Here is a 14,179-nt window from a genome sequence, read left to right on the forward strand (position 1 = left end):
AGTAGGTACACATGTACCGTTGCATTGTACGAGGCGATCGAGACCTTTGACTGTTTATATATCAGATTGCCTTGGAAATGAAATCAGAAAATAACTACCTTTCAAGCTACCATTAAGTTTTATTGCAGAACATAAACTAATAATTTTATAGTGAATCTCTTAGACTTAGTCATGGGTGATTTAATATAATGAAAAGCATGGTGGATTTAGCTTCCAAAACAAAGAATGGTGAGGTAGAAGGAAAGCTCTGACTTGCACTAATCACTCACATGCCAAGCATGGGAAACGCAACTTGACGTTTAACTCATCCTAACCTGGACAAAAGTTTTTGTTCGTTTTCTCATGCATGCATGTGACATACAAAACCCAATCACTCATTACAAATATAATATTCCATCTTCTCAGAATTTAACCTTTTAATATTAACACTTACCAAAGCACAACTTCTATAAATTGGAGCCATATCATTAGCCACACTCAACCTATTTCAACCAGGTTCAGTTCTATTGTTCCATAATAACCCTAACCCAACCCTTCTCATGATATAGCCAAAAACCCTTAACAAGGGTTCAAACATCATGTCCATGGATCCTACCAAGAAACCTAACAAGATCAGAGACATAGTGAGGCTTCAACAGATTCTTAAGAAATGGAGAAGGGCAGCAAACTCTTCAAAAACAAGTAGAAGTAATAGTAACAACACCAACAACAGCACCGGCAGAAGCATCAAATTTCTCAAAAGAACACTTTCTATTTCGGAGGGAGGAGGATCGAGCAGTGTTGTTCCCAAGGGCTACGTTGCTGTTTGTGTTGGCGTTGACCTTAGCAGGTTCGTTATACCAACCGAGTATTTGGGTCACCAAGCTTTTCACATGTTACTCAGAGAAGCTGAGGAAGAGTTTGGGTTTGAACAAACTGGGGTTCTCAGAATCCCTTGTGAAGTGTCTGTGTTCGAGAGTATCTTGAAGATAGTAGAGAGAAAGGACAAGTTTTTCACTCAGAAATGCAGGTTTAGCATTGAGAAAATGATGGGATATTGTTCCTCCAACAACCTTGCTTATTCTCATCACCCTCAAAGTCCAATGTGCAGATAGTTTAGGATTTTGACAATTTTATACATTTTTTCTTTTCTTTTCTTCTTTGTGGAAGCTCATCCATGTAAGAGAGGGTTGGAGTGAATTCCAACAAATTCATCAGTTACAACTGAGATAACCCTCTATGCAAAGAATACAACTTTCATTGTCCAAATCATGTATCTCAAGCAATTTTGGACCAGTGATGATAAGACAAAAAGCTTTCACAGATGACAAATCTGAGTACTGCTTCTATTTTTTTTATTCTGGAATAGAAACTTTTGTTATTTTACATTTCAATTCATAAATTTACTTCTGTGTTGTTGTTTTTTATAAATAATATAACGTGCCTTGTATATTTTCGCACCTGTTAGGAATTGGGAAACTTGTGATCACGCACATCAGTATGAATCAGAAGGTTCTTATCAGAAACACCTTAGAAGTTATTGACTTTATACATTTAGTGAATGAAGAAGTATTATTTAATTGGAAAGAATCAATTCAAATCTTTCAGCCAAGCCAAAGGTATAGGCTAATCACACAGAAGATAAAACTTTAACTATGAAAAAAAGACATATATGAAACAAAATCGAGAGGATGTGTTCAAACAACTTTGAATTTAACCCAATTAGTCTAGTTAAGATTAAGACTGAAGTTTTTGGATAGTTTTTTACAAGAGGTTCAATCATTGCTGTCATGTTAAGAACATATCAGCTATCAATTTGTTAACAGAAAATACTAGGAATACCTACTATGATCAGTGTGTTTAGTTTGATAATGGAAAGTCAAATATGAAAGTTTTCAATAAATCTTTCCCACAACATAAACCAATTCATTCCTTTAAACATATGGATATATTTATAAGTATTGTTTTTGAAGTTAAATCTTTGATATCCGAGAGTGGCCATATGTGAGATCTTCACCAGATAAGTGGAAATTAACATATACGGATAATCTACGGAAGTTTCCCATCTTAGAAGCCATGTCAATGTTTCTCTTCATTTGAATTCCCTTCCCATGTGCCTTAGAAAAATCATTGAGATTACAACTTGTAATGTCACTGTATCGTATGCATCAACACATGTTTCAATGCTGCATTACGTACGCTCAGAAATATTAAATCCTACTCCCTTGCCTTCAAGTATTGCTCATTGAGAATTTATAAATGGCATGATGCGTTTAACTTTGATGTTATTTATGTAGTGTATTTCTTTTTGCATCTTATTATTATCATTTAATGATATATTGTTAACTATTCTTAATCTCAAGTAATGAATTTAACAACACGTCTGCAGAAGAAGTTTACTGACAGAAATCAAATCTTCAAACTTCTACTGAACAATTCACATGTCTGCATTCATAATTCAGAAGGGAAAACATGTGTAACGGTGGAAGTTGAGAAATTCACCCTCGTTATCTGTGGTATGTGACAGGACTAGACTTAAATTACAAGCTTCTACAGCATATGGAATCTTCCACTAAGTTCATGAGGACTTGTGTTAAATACTATAATGTAGCACATGGCCAAATAATTTAGTGGCCTACATTGATATATGTGCTGCCTTCATCAATTTAACAGAAAAACATATATTGTTTTTAAATCTATAACATTCTCTTAATAATAATCCTTTTAGCACTAAAGAAAATCAGGATAACTATTTAGATCTTAAGTCAAGAATGTGAACTGGTGTCATGTGTGATCAGCTTAAAAAAATGCAGAAGCAACTCTAGTCAGATTTCCCAGGATACCACGTGTTGATTCCATAACTAAATCTCATGATCATTAGAATATGTCTGCGTAATTGCAACTTGAGAGGAGATTCTGATTCATATACGAGCCTTCAGTCACCTTGTTATGATAAGATGTTTCAAAGAAATGTAACTTGTTTCGTTGTCCAATTAACGGAGGAGAGAACATGCACTCAGAAAAGATTTGATTGTACTATCTCTGACACTTTATTTCGGTTTATTCACATGAATTTCACTACGTAGAAAGATAAAATGATAAATTATATGGTTCTGGACTGCATAATCTTACCCAAATCTAGTCTAACTACTATTTTATGTTAATTGAAAATGTCTGTGTTATGTAGATATTGACTGAGACCATGAACGGATAGATGACTGAGCATGATCACAGAAGACTGAGACTATGTTCTAGCATTTCTCACTCTTCTAATAAGAGAAATTATTTAAGTGATTTCGATTCATATAGGTATATTAATTTTCACAAGACACCTTAAGAGTAACCCATCAAACAGACATCCATTGTTTTTATAAGGTTGCCCTGATAACTTTTACTAGGATAACTCTTGTTTTATCAGCCCCTATTCCTTTTCAAACTATCAATCTTTAAATTTTCATGTGATCAACTAGTATGCTACAGCCTGCAACTCACCATATTTAAACATTGTTAACCACCTGAGCAAAGAATTTCTCAAATGGAATCTATAAACCGTTAACCAAAGCATCATTTTGAAAAAGAAAAAAGTTACAAAATACAATAGCTTAAACTTGATTAGATTTTTCCTAAATATGCAATTTATTCAGTTTCTTTTGAAGATGATTCTACTTGAACTCTGTTGGTCAGTTAAAATAATCTATTATTAGCTTTTCTTGCTTACAGATTTTCCCATACTTCAAAGGATTATCAAATTTTGAACGGTTCCATGCAGACAAACAGTTAGCGTCAACCCCAGTTTTCAAATTGGATACATCTTTTTGCCTCGCCATAATGTGAAGATTAATGATCTTGACAACCCAGTAAATTTATACAAGTGATTGTTAGTTGTTCAAATATCCTTTTCCTGATGTAAAATATAGAAAATATAAAGGACAAATCAGTTAAGGTAAAAGCAATCAGCAGACGTTGTTCATGCAACATTAACTTTGATACAAAGAATATTTATCACCTTCCATCATTAGCTCTGCATTTGGTTTCCATTTGTTATTGAATAATGTAGTAAAGACTGTTTTCTTGTTGTTTCTTATTGATAGTCTCGTCGTAGCAGAGGCTGAGATTAGTCTGCAATAGTGCAGAATCTTATGTATAATTTATCAGTTTTCGGGTGACTTCATAACAATTACTACTGGCCACCACTTGCAATATAAAACTTTTTAAATTAAGAAAAGATGAAACAAAAATAAAAACTGAAGTTAAAATTGAACACTACAGTATGCATCGAGATGCATGAAAAGCTGTTAGTGTACAACCTTTTTTAATAGCATCATCCATCAGTTGCAGTGTATCCAAAAGAAATACATAAAAAAGATGACAGTGAAACATTGAATCATACAAAAAATATGACAGTGAAACAGTTTTCCATCACTTAATCTCTTAAACCTTTTGACAAGTATAATGGATTTGATTCCTTTCAAAGTAGAAAAATTGTACACTAATTTATTTCAAATGCAATTGTGTTGGTCACTCATAGTATTTAGACAAAAACAGGACACAACAACAACAACATGAATGAGAGCAGATATGATCAAAAGAAAAACTCTAACCACTTCCATTTTTTTTTTTCAAATCATCAGCCTCTAACAATGCAGAATCTTTTCCTAAATTGATTATATCATGCTTAAAAATGAATAGGGTGATTCTGTAACACAATACTCTGGCCCCCACTTCCAATATAAAAATCTAAATCGAAAAAAAAAAAATTGTAATGAGCAGCAAGAACGCATAACATTATCAAGCTTCAACATTTACAATTCTTTGGATCACATCACTTACAGTAATCCATGAGATACAAAACAGAGATGACAGTGAAACACTGTATCATCTCTTTCCTTAACTTTTTGACCAGTAAATAAAATTGATTCATCTTAAAGAAGTAAAATTGTATAGGAGATCGACAAGAGCAGGTGTGAAGAATGAAAATAAACAAGAGAATCGATCCTTGTTGCTGATTAGCGTAATCACTATGGCATGAAATTGTGAAAAAGAAAGTTGTTGGTCAATTCAGTTCTGGGAATCTTCGAAATTAGGAAAAGTGACGCATTTGAAGACCTTGCAGTTAGAACACAAGACATACCCAACCTGAAAGCACAGAGCTTTAATATCTATAATGACATTGAAAGGTGAATAACATTGCAAAATAGTGTATGACTCACGGCTTTGCAAGAGGGACATCTTCGATAGATACGTTTGTTTTCGGCTTTGATGTTGGTCTTTTGGCCTTTACAAAAGTCACAGACTAACCACCCTTTTCCATTGCAAGGCTCACACATGATAGCTGCATCTGCATCAACCTTGATCAAGAACAAACATATGAGGTGGATGAAGCTTTTGAGTTGAATGAATTCAATAATGGCGAAGAAAAGAAGAAGTACGTGTTGTTGGTGAATGGGAGTGCAGTGGAGGGGCTTGATGTGAAGGACACGGCTATGGAGTTTGGTGAGAGAGGGAGTTGAAGGAAAGGAAAGAGAAGGTGCTGCAACTGTAAGGGACATGGTTGCCATTTCCCTGTCCTGTGTGAGAAGTGGATATGGTTCCACATCGTCTATTCTTGATATCTAATTTTTCAACTTTCCATTTCTAACCTTGTTTCTTTCTTAAAATAACATGTCTGTCATTCACATTGTTATAAAGCTCTCTTCTTCCTAAGTTTAAGAATTTATTTGATAAAGCTGAGGTAAATTCACTACTAATTTATTTCACTTATGACATCTAATGAAAAGTAGTCTATAAATACTCTTAAAATATTTCTTTTTTTTTTATTTTTAACCCACAATAGTTCCTATAACTTATTTAATTTTTTTATCATCTATATTATTTCTCATTTCAAATTTATAAAAAATTATTATTATTATTATACTATTATTAATATTGCTGGATTATTTTATATAATTTAAATTAAAAATTTAATATTACAAATTAAATTAAGTAATATTTTATTACAAAATATTGTATAAATATTACATGAAGTAAAAATTGAAAAATAAATTAACACAGTGCTAATTTCAATTGGAAAAGTATAACTTTTTTAAAAGTAAATAAAAACTAAATTTGATAAATAATTATTAGATCCACTTATTTAAATAAAATTATATCTTCAAAAACAAAACATATGTTAGAATTTAATTAATAAAATAATTAGATAATGGATATTTCTATTGTAAAACAAATTCAGTGTTATTCCCTCTATCATTTCATCTTTTCCCTCCACTTCTCCAATCTTTTCTCAATTTCAATCTTATCCTTTTTACTTTTATCTTTATCTATTTTACATTTTATTTTTTAAAATCCTAATCTCCTTTTACTTTCACTCTTTCTCTCAAAGGCAAGCCTCCACCTCCCACCCTCACTTTCACTTTCTCTCTTTCTTTTCAATTTTCACATCTGTTGAAACAAAAGTATGTGTAGGTGTCTTTCTTCTTAAAATGATCTCTTAAGATCGAATGACTTCTTCATATGTTAATGATGATTATGTTGTATTTTGGATATATCAGTCTAGACCTTCATTTTTTCAATATAAAAGTTCGTGTAATGGTGTATCTTTTAAAACTTTGCTTTAAGCTTGTGATTTTGATTTCAAAAATAAATGTGCAATTGTAAAAATTACGTAAAATTGAGGTAAGTGGTCACTGTTCTCATTTTGGTGTTTGGTGACTTCAATGGCATTTTACCACATCGATGATATTTTACATAACTTTATTGTTTAAGATAGAAGTAATGGAAACATGAACCTAACACATCCCTAAGTGCAGCAAATGATTCAATTTTCTTGCACTATATGTACATGATACTATAGCAAAGGAAATTTGAAGATATTTTAATGAAATAATTCTCTCTCCAATACAAAAGTCAATTTTACACACGAATCTTTACACAAACTTAATATAAAAATGGTTTATGTGACTGTCTTTACAATGAAATGAAATAGCAATGTTACTATTATTCATGTATAGGCAAAGAGACACTTGATTTTCCTTCAAAAGACAATTTGCATTGCATCTCCAATTGTTCAACATCTTTTAAAGCCAATCGTTATCAGATGTAAAAATTGAAAAGAAAGAGAGAAAGTGAAAGTGGGGGCTTGTCTCGGAGAGAAAGAGTGAAAGTGAAAGGGAATTAGGATTTTAAAAACTAAAAAGTAAAATAAGTAAAGGTAAAAGTAAAATGGATAAGATTGAAATTTAGAAAAAATTGAGGAAGTGGAAGGAAAAGATGGAGTGGTGAAGGGAGTAACACTCATTATATGAGTTAAAAAATAATTTGTAACAATATTAATTAAAAAGCTTTAATTTAAACTGTCAACACCCAATTTCGTCCGGGTGACAAAATATATTTATCTTCTTTCTTTTTATCATTTTGTTTTTTTGTTATATTATCTATTTTTTATTTATTTATTTTTTTATTTATTTTTTATTTTTATTTTTATTTTTTTATTTCACTTATTTATCTCTATTTGTTTTCTTGTTTATATTAGTTTTTTTATTTTAATTCTATTTTTACTTTTATTTTATTTTTTGATTATTTAGAGTTATTTGTTTTATTTTGTGTTAGTTAAGATTTTTTGTGAAAAAAGAAAAGAAAAAAAGAAAAAATAAGCAAAAGACAAAAAAGAAAAAGGAAAACGAAAAAAGAAACAAAATCACAAAGTCAACTATTTCTTTCTTGTCCTTTTTGTTTTTCCTGCAACAGATCAACATTGGCATCAGAACGTTTCAGAGGAAAGCTCGAAATGGCTTATACAATGCCCACGAGAAAACAATTGTGTGACTCTTGCTAAAAATCTCTATGCAAGGTTGTGCCACACACCAAAGGAGTAAAGATATCAATGGCTTTTACCATCTGATCAAATAAAAAACACTAACGAAGAAAAAAACAAGGAGAAAATCCCAAGTCAGAAGATATGGAACTCAGGACACAGGGGCTTGGGTTCGGTTTTTGAATGGGGCTTCGTAAATAAGGAAGGGACCATCACAAGAAGAGCACGGAGACAACACTCGGGAATGATTATTCAGATTCAAACACTTCACCACAACAACGAGAGGAGATCCAACACCATTACTCACCATCAGATAACGTTGGAGACCCAATACCATTGCCATCACGGATCATCACCGCTCGGGAAGAGCACCTCACGGCCAGAGAAGGGGAGAACCATTTGACTTCACCAGTTCTTTGAAGCTGCGAAGGTAAGTCATCCTACACCTAAGCTCTTTGGTCATACTCGGCTGTATGCTCGTGTATATGCTTTCCTTGGAGATGAATGAGTGATGTTTGATCCATGAATATAGTTGTGTTGTTTTCTTGGTGACACCCTCTGCTAATCAAAACTGCACCCCAAAATGTAGTTTTTGCAAGATTCATTAGCATAACTTACAATAGAAAATAGACATATACTCCCCCAACACCAGGGCCTCAATATTCCCTTTCCCTGCATCCAGAAAAGGCTCCAAAAAATGTAATAAAAAGCAAACAGAAACAGCAGAGGCATTCATATCAGTTCTCATACGAAAATAGGAAAGGGAAGTAGTTTTTCCCTCTAGCGGACCATACGCTTGTCTGCCACGGCTGCCTTCAATCTCAACATCACCTTTCCCCACACAGGGAATAGGGTTCTAAAGCGTGACCAACACCTTTAGCAAACCGAAACCAATGCCCTTTGTGCATAACCTGAACCCGCACACGACCCTGTTATCATCATCAACCTTCACTTACACCGTGAAGACCCATATGGTCATCTTCCTGCGAGAGAAAAGCCTAACCCCTTTCACTGCAGATTCACCATCTTCCTAACCCAAACCCCCTCTTGCTTAACCGCTTTCCATCCTAAGGCATTCTTCACCTGAAACCAAATAATGAAACTAAGTCCCCCACTACTGCTCATCTTCAATCACCAAGGGAGGAATTGAATTCTTAAGAAAGGAAACCACTACAAAGCGAAATCAACCCAAGCAATACAGAGAACAAAAGAAGAGAGGAGAGAAGAAACTGATCGTGATTGAGGAAAAGGGTTTGCTCCTGTGATGGCGGCGGCATGGACGGGTCACTGAACGAGAGGATTTCTCCTTTGGGCGAAGATTGGAAAGGAGAGAACCCGGCGGCGATCGGCACACCGGCGGCGCCTTGGACAGAGTAGGGGCTCTGTCATGGTGGCTGGCCCAGCAGGTTGACGACGGCGTGCGTGTGGCAGTGGAGGATGCGAAATCGCTGCTCTCTCTCGAAGGATGTGGTGGCGCCGGCGAAGCCAAGGCTGGTCGGACGACGTGGTGGCGAATTTGGTCGGAGGTGAAGACGACGGCAGCACCGGCGACGCTGGGAGACGCCGGTAGCGCCGTGGATTGCAGTTAGTGACGACTGGTTGGGGAGAGGAACAGCGGAAGTGGAGGAGGCTGCCTCTAGGGTTTGGTGTTCATGGAGAGGAACTTGAGTCGAAAATCATAAATTGTTTGTAAAGGGTTTAAATCATAAATTGTGCTAAAAAACCTTTTCCTTCTTCTTTTAGAAAATCATAAATTGTTTGTAAAGGGTTTAAACACAAGTGCGGCCATTCTGTCGGCCTTGTGTCGAAAATCTTTTTCTTCCTCATACAAAAAAACTCCAGACACAAGATCATTTTCCAAACGGTTTCGAAAAAAACTACGTAACCCTGATTTCCCAGTCCAACTGAGAATACGTAGGAGCAAGGTCAATCCTTGTCGGGCACAAAAAACATAAAAAATTAATTTGTTTTTCTTTAGAGTTATATTTTTTAGGGGAAATTAAACATTTTGCAAACCACATCAAATCCGCGTATTTAGTTAAAGGTATTGCGTTAGGGCAGGCGTTGTGGGGGTGCTAACACCTTCCTCACACGTAACCGACTCCCGAACCTAATCTTTGGTTTTCGTGGACCGTGCTTTATCATTTTATGGTTTTTTCTGTAGTTTTCCAGAATAAACTATGGTGACGACTCCAAAACCTTTTTCAAAATCAATTTCTTTTTGGATCGTCGTCCCGTCGCGATTTTCCGGTTGCGACATAAACTAACCAAAAATGGTTTACTCATTATTTTGAAATCTAATTTATATAGATAAAAATTAACTTGTCAACTTAGATTTACTCTATTACTCATGTTTTACTATTTATGTATATTTGATTATTATTTTGAACATTTTTCATATATGACTAATTTGAATTTTATTATCTTGCTAATCTTCTTTATGTTGGTTAAGAAGAAAAGATAATAAGGATATTATGTTGTAAAAGGGAAAAAGATAATGAAGATAAAAGATTACACATATGTTACACATTTAAGAATGTTATTTATACTTATTTTTTAAATAAATAAGAAAGTTCTTAAAATTTATCAATATTCAAGTAAGGAAGAGTGATTCAATTTTTTTTTCTATTATTCCTTTCCTTAATATCATTGTCTTGATTAGAAAAAAAAAAGGTTTTGATGATGTGAAAAGAATATAAAAGATTGACAAAAAGTTGACAAAAGGTTCATCAAGCTTAAATAATGAAGGACCAAGAAATTTAATCACCACTGAAAAGATTCATTAGATAAGTAAAAGAATTCAGCTGATCTATTTATCAAAAGAATTTTTATTTAGTTCAAAAATATTATAATTTCTGAATTGGTAATCAATTATCAAAACAGTGTAATTAATTACCCCAAAAGGTATTTTGAACTAATAATTTATTTCAGTCAAGTTGTAATATATTCTTGTAATTGATTATAATGATATGTAATTAATTACATGAACTATTAATTTATTTCAGTCAAGTTGTAATATATTCTTGTAATTGATTATTATGATCTGTAATTGATTACATCAAGTAATTGATTACAAAAAATTTATAACACTTAAAATTAAAATTTTGAACCATTATGACCAATCCTAATATATTACTATTAATGTATAATCTTTTATCAAAGTATAAAATCTTCTGATCATTTTATTCATAAAACTTGTAACTCTTCCAAAGATACATAAAGATTCAAAAATTGATAATAAATATGAGTTTTCACTTAATATATATATATATATATATATATATATATATATATATATATATATATATATATATATATATATATATATATATATATATATAAATAAATAAGATATGAGTTCTTCAACTTGTATTATCTATTCTTTTATAGTTAGTTTATATGAAAGTTATTCTATTATAATAAAAAAGTTCTTTCTGTGGTAAAAGAAACTTAAACACAAGGAGGTTCTCAGATATAATAGGATGTTCGTTATTTTTTAAATGATTTACAAAAGGTTTGCACTTTTTCCCTAACTTTTTACATGTTTACTCCTTAAATTACTTTTGTTAATAATCATATTTCATAATTTATCTTAAGAAGAAGTTTAACTAAGTTATTCTTTTTATAGAAATTAAACAATAAAACTAGAAAGGTAGATTGTTAACTTAAATTTAATTGTGGCGGTGTATCAGATAAAAATCAATTTTAACTAAAACAACTCTAGTTGATATTAACTTAAAAAAATAATAATAATTATAAAACGCTTTTGATTTCAGTCATTTTGTTTTTCTCTTCCCATCAAATGTGTACTGAGGCATGAGAATATTAAATTTGCAGAACAAACAAACCAGCTTTGTTACAAAAAATAAACAAAATCAGCATTCTAATAATGGATAAAATTGTATATATAGCATAAAAGTAATTACTGTAATATATTGTAATATTAATGATTTACAATTTTAAAATATTTTTTATTGTTAATATAAATGGTTCTGTCTATGAAAAAAAAAAATAAGCGCAAGAAGAGGCATAATTTACTACAATCCAACAGAATAAAACACAGAAACACTAAAAAAATTAGAATAAAGATGCTTCGGTGTGTCTTATCTAAATAAAATTGATATAGAAAAACATTATTGATTCAGTACAGACCCCTACACTAATGTATATAATGAACAAGAAACTAAAAAAATAACATGAAAAGTTTTTTTTTTACTTCTTAAGAAAAAGTCAGGTTAATTATGACAATTAATAATTAAATTAAATTTTGTAATTGTTTTTAACAGTGTAACTTTTTCACTTCTTTTATTATTTCTTATTCTTATATTTAATAACTAAATTTTTAGTTTTTCTTATCTAAAAAAACATTCATATAAATTCAAAATAGTTTTATTATATAACTGCCATTATGATTTTTTAAATAAAATTTAAAATATTTTATAATTATTTAGATAAACTTTATTATAGTTTTAGTTTTTCTTTTAATGACAATTTACTAATGTTTCTATTATATACTTATACCATTATAAAAATTAATAAAAAATATTTTAAAAATAATGTCTGTATATAATTTTTATAACTTTAATAATATTTTTTATTATAAGAAAAGTGCACAGAAGTAGAAGAATTAATATTTTAAGAATTTGAATATTAATATTCTGATATTCAATCAAATTGGATAAAAATATTGCTTTTTTATTTTTAAAAGGAAATTAGGAGTTATGAGAAAGAACAATCCTGCAATCTCATAGATTTTATATAAAAATGTCATTAACTTGCACTGTGCAGTGAAATTTTGCATATTTCACCAGTATGAATGGCAGCATCCTCTGGATTATATTCTTTCTTTTTTCCATATTTTGGTATATTTTTCTTTTGAACAATACAAATAGCAAATTGTTAATAACTTTTTTGTGAATATTAGAAAAAACAATATCATAAGAAGAATGTCAGAGAGTATCTCTGGTATGATTAAGTGTTAAATGGTGGTGCAGAAATTCCCAGTTTTCCATGATTTCATAATAACTTATTAGGGTTGTTTAAGAGGGGTCAGTGCAGGAGAGGACAGGTGTTACCTCATTTTCATGCAAAGTTGCCACGACATGCAATGCTCCCTCCTTTCTTGCCGCGTAACCCCTCACCACCTCCTCCTACACTGCTATATATATACCACTTCCCTTCTCTCAGACTCTACTCTCATCAGCACACTACTTTCTATCTGAATTCAGTTGAATCTTGAAAATACAAAATCATGGCTGATCATCAACCAAGAACTGCAGGTCCCTACTATGGTTCCTCCCATGGAACCTCCTATGGACCACCCTATGGAAATACCAATGAGTCCAACACCAGCAGCTACAACAACTCTGCTTCACGTCAAACGGTCAGGTTCATAACTGCTGTTACTATTGGCATCTCACTCTTGCTCTTGGCTGGGTTGATCTTCACAGGTATTGTCATAGGGTTGATAGTTGCAACTCCCCTTCTTGTGATCTTCAGCCCCATCCTTGTCCCAGCAGCATTTGTGTTGTTCCTAGTTACTTCCGGATTTATGTTCTCTGGCAGCTGTGGTGTGGCTGCCATTGCTGTTTTGTCTTGGATTTACAACTACGTGTCTGGGAACCATCCTGCAGGTTCTGATACTCTTGACTATGCAAAAGGGTACCTTGCTGATAAGGCAAGGGATGTGAAGGAGAGAGCAAAGGATTATGGAAGCTATGCTCAGGGTAAAATTCAGGAAGCTACGCAGGGAGCTTATTAATCATACATGCTTATGCATGTTTGTATGAGGCTGAACTGAATGGAGGGAAGGGTTACCCTTGTGGATGTGCAATGCTTATGTATCTATAATGTTTAATTGAAGAGACCCTTGTGAATGTGCATGTTCAAGTTCTGCTGTTAATTTGAATTTTGTTTGTAGCGTTCAGTGTTGTTTTGCTTTTTGTATGTTGTTTGTTTTGAGGAGCTATTGGAGCTAAATCTCTCACCTTATTTTAGTTATATTCGTGTAATCATTATCATCTAAATAAATCTCTTCTGCAACTATATCAGTAGTTCCTCCTCTTCAAATGTCATGGTTGCTTCCTCATTTAATTTGTAATTCTTTTTCTTATATTTTGGTTCTTTTTTTTAATTTATTGCAAGGCAGACTGTGTTGTACAAGATTTGTAAAGCAGGAGGGAGAATAAGGAGATCCAAGTTTGTTCTTAGTTTGAGAGAATGAGACCGAGGCAAAGCTTGTCTTGAATCTAGTATTGTTTCTACTACAATGGAACAAAATTAAAGATGACAAAATTAAAGATGTCTAAATTAAAAGATGGCTAAATTTAATGGCTCTGAAGACCAATCTTAATGATATATACAAACTATTCAAAGAGAACGGTTCAGTTA

The 14,179-nt window shown here is 32.3% G+C and overlaps 3 protein-coding genes across 4 annotated transcripts; 2 read left to right on the plus strand and 1 right to left on the minus strand.

The window, feature by feature from the left end:
• Positions 1 to 462: 462 nt before the first annotated feature.
• Positions 463 to 1,381, plus strand: LOC106761700 (auxin-responsive protein SAUR71). Its single transcript, XM_014645269.2, has one exon. It carries the CDS (start codon positions 579 to 581, stop codon positions 1,092 to 1,094), a length of 516 nt encoding a protein of 171 aa, XP_014500755.1. The 5' UTR covers positions 463 to 578; the 3' UTR covers positions 1,095 to 1,381.
• A 3,340-nt stretch (positions 1,382 to 4,721) lies between these two features.
• On the minus strand, positions 4,722 to 5,608 carry LOC106761632. 2 transcript variants are annotated; one of them, XM_014645198.2, is made up of 3 exons: positions 5,409 to 5,585; positions 5,190 to 5,327; positions 4,722 to 5,115 (listed from the first exon to the last, which is right to left on the minus strand). In XM_014645198.2, the coding sequence occupies exons 1-3, from the start codon at positions 5,535 to 5,537 to the stop codon at positions 5,038 to 5,040; spliced, it is 345 nt and encodes a 114-aa protein (XP_014500684.1). In that variant the 5' UTR covers positions 5,538 to 5,585; the 3' UTR covers positions 4,722 to 5,037. The 2 variants fall into 2 exon arrangements, with proteins under 2 accessions (XP_014500684.1, XP_022636016.1); XM_022780295.1 differs by having other exon boundaries at positions 5,190 to 5,608.
• Positions 5,609 to 12,965: 7,357 nt separating this feature from the next.
• Positions 12,966 to 13,877, plus strand: LOC106761714 (oleosin 1). Its single transcript, XM_014645283.2, has one exon. It carries the CDS (start codon positions 13,041 to 13,043, stop codon positions 13,548 to 13,550), a length of 510 nt encoding a protein of 169 aa, XP_014500769.1. The 5' UTR covers positions 12,966 to 13,040; the 3' UTR covers positions 13,551 to 13,877.
• Positions 13,878 to 14,179: the final 302 nt, after the last annotated feature.

Source organism: Vigna radiata, chromosome 5 (assembly GCF_000741045.1).
Source record: "Vigna radiata var. radiata cultivar VC1973A chromosome 5, Vradiata_ver6, whole genome shotgun sequence".
NCBI classification, from domain to species: domain Eukaryota; kingdom Viridiplantae; phylum Streptophyta; class Magnoliopsida; order Fabales; family Fabaceae; genus Vigna; species Vigna radiata.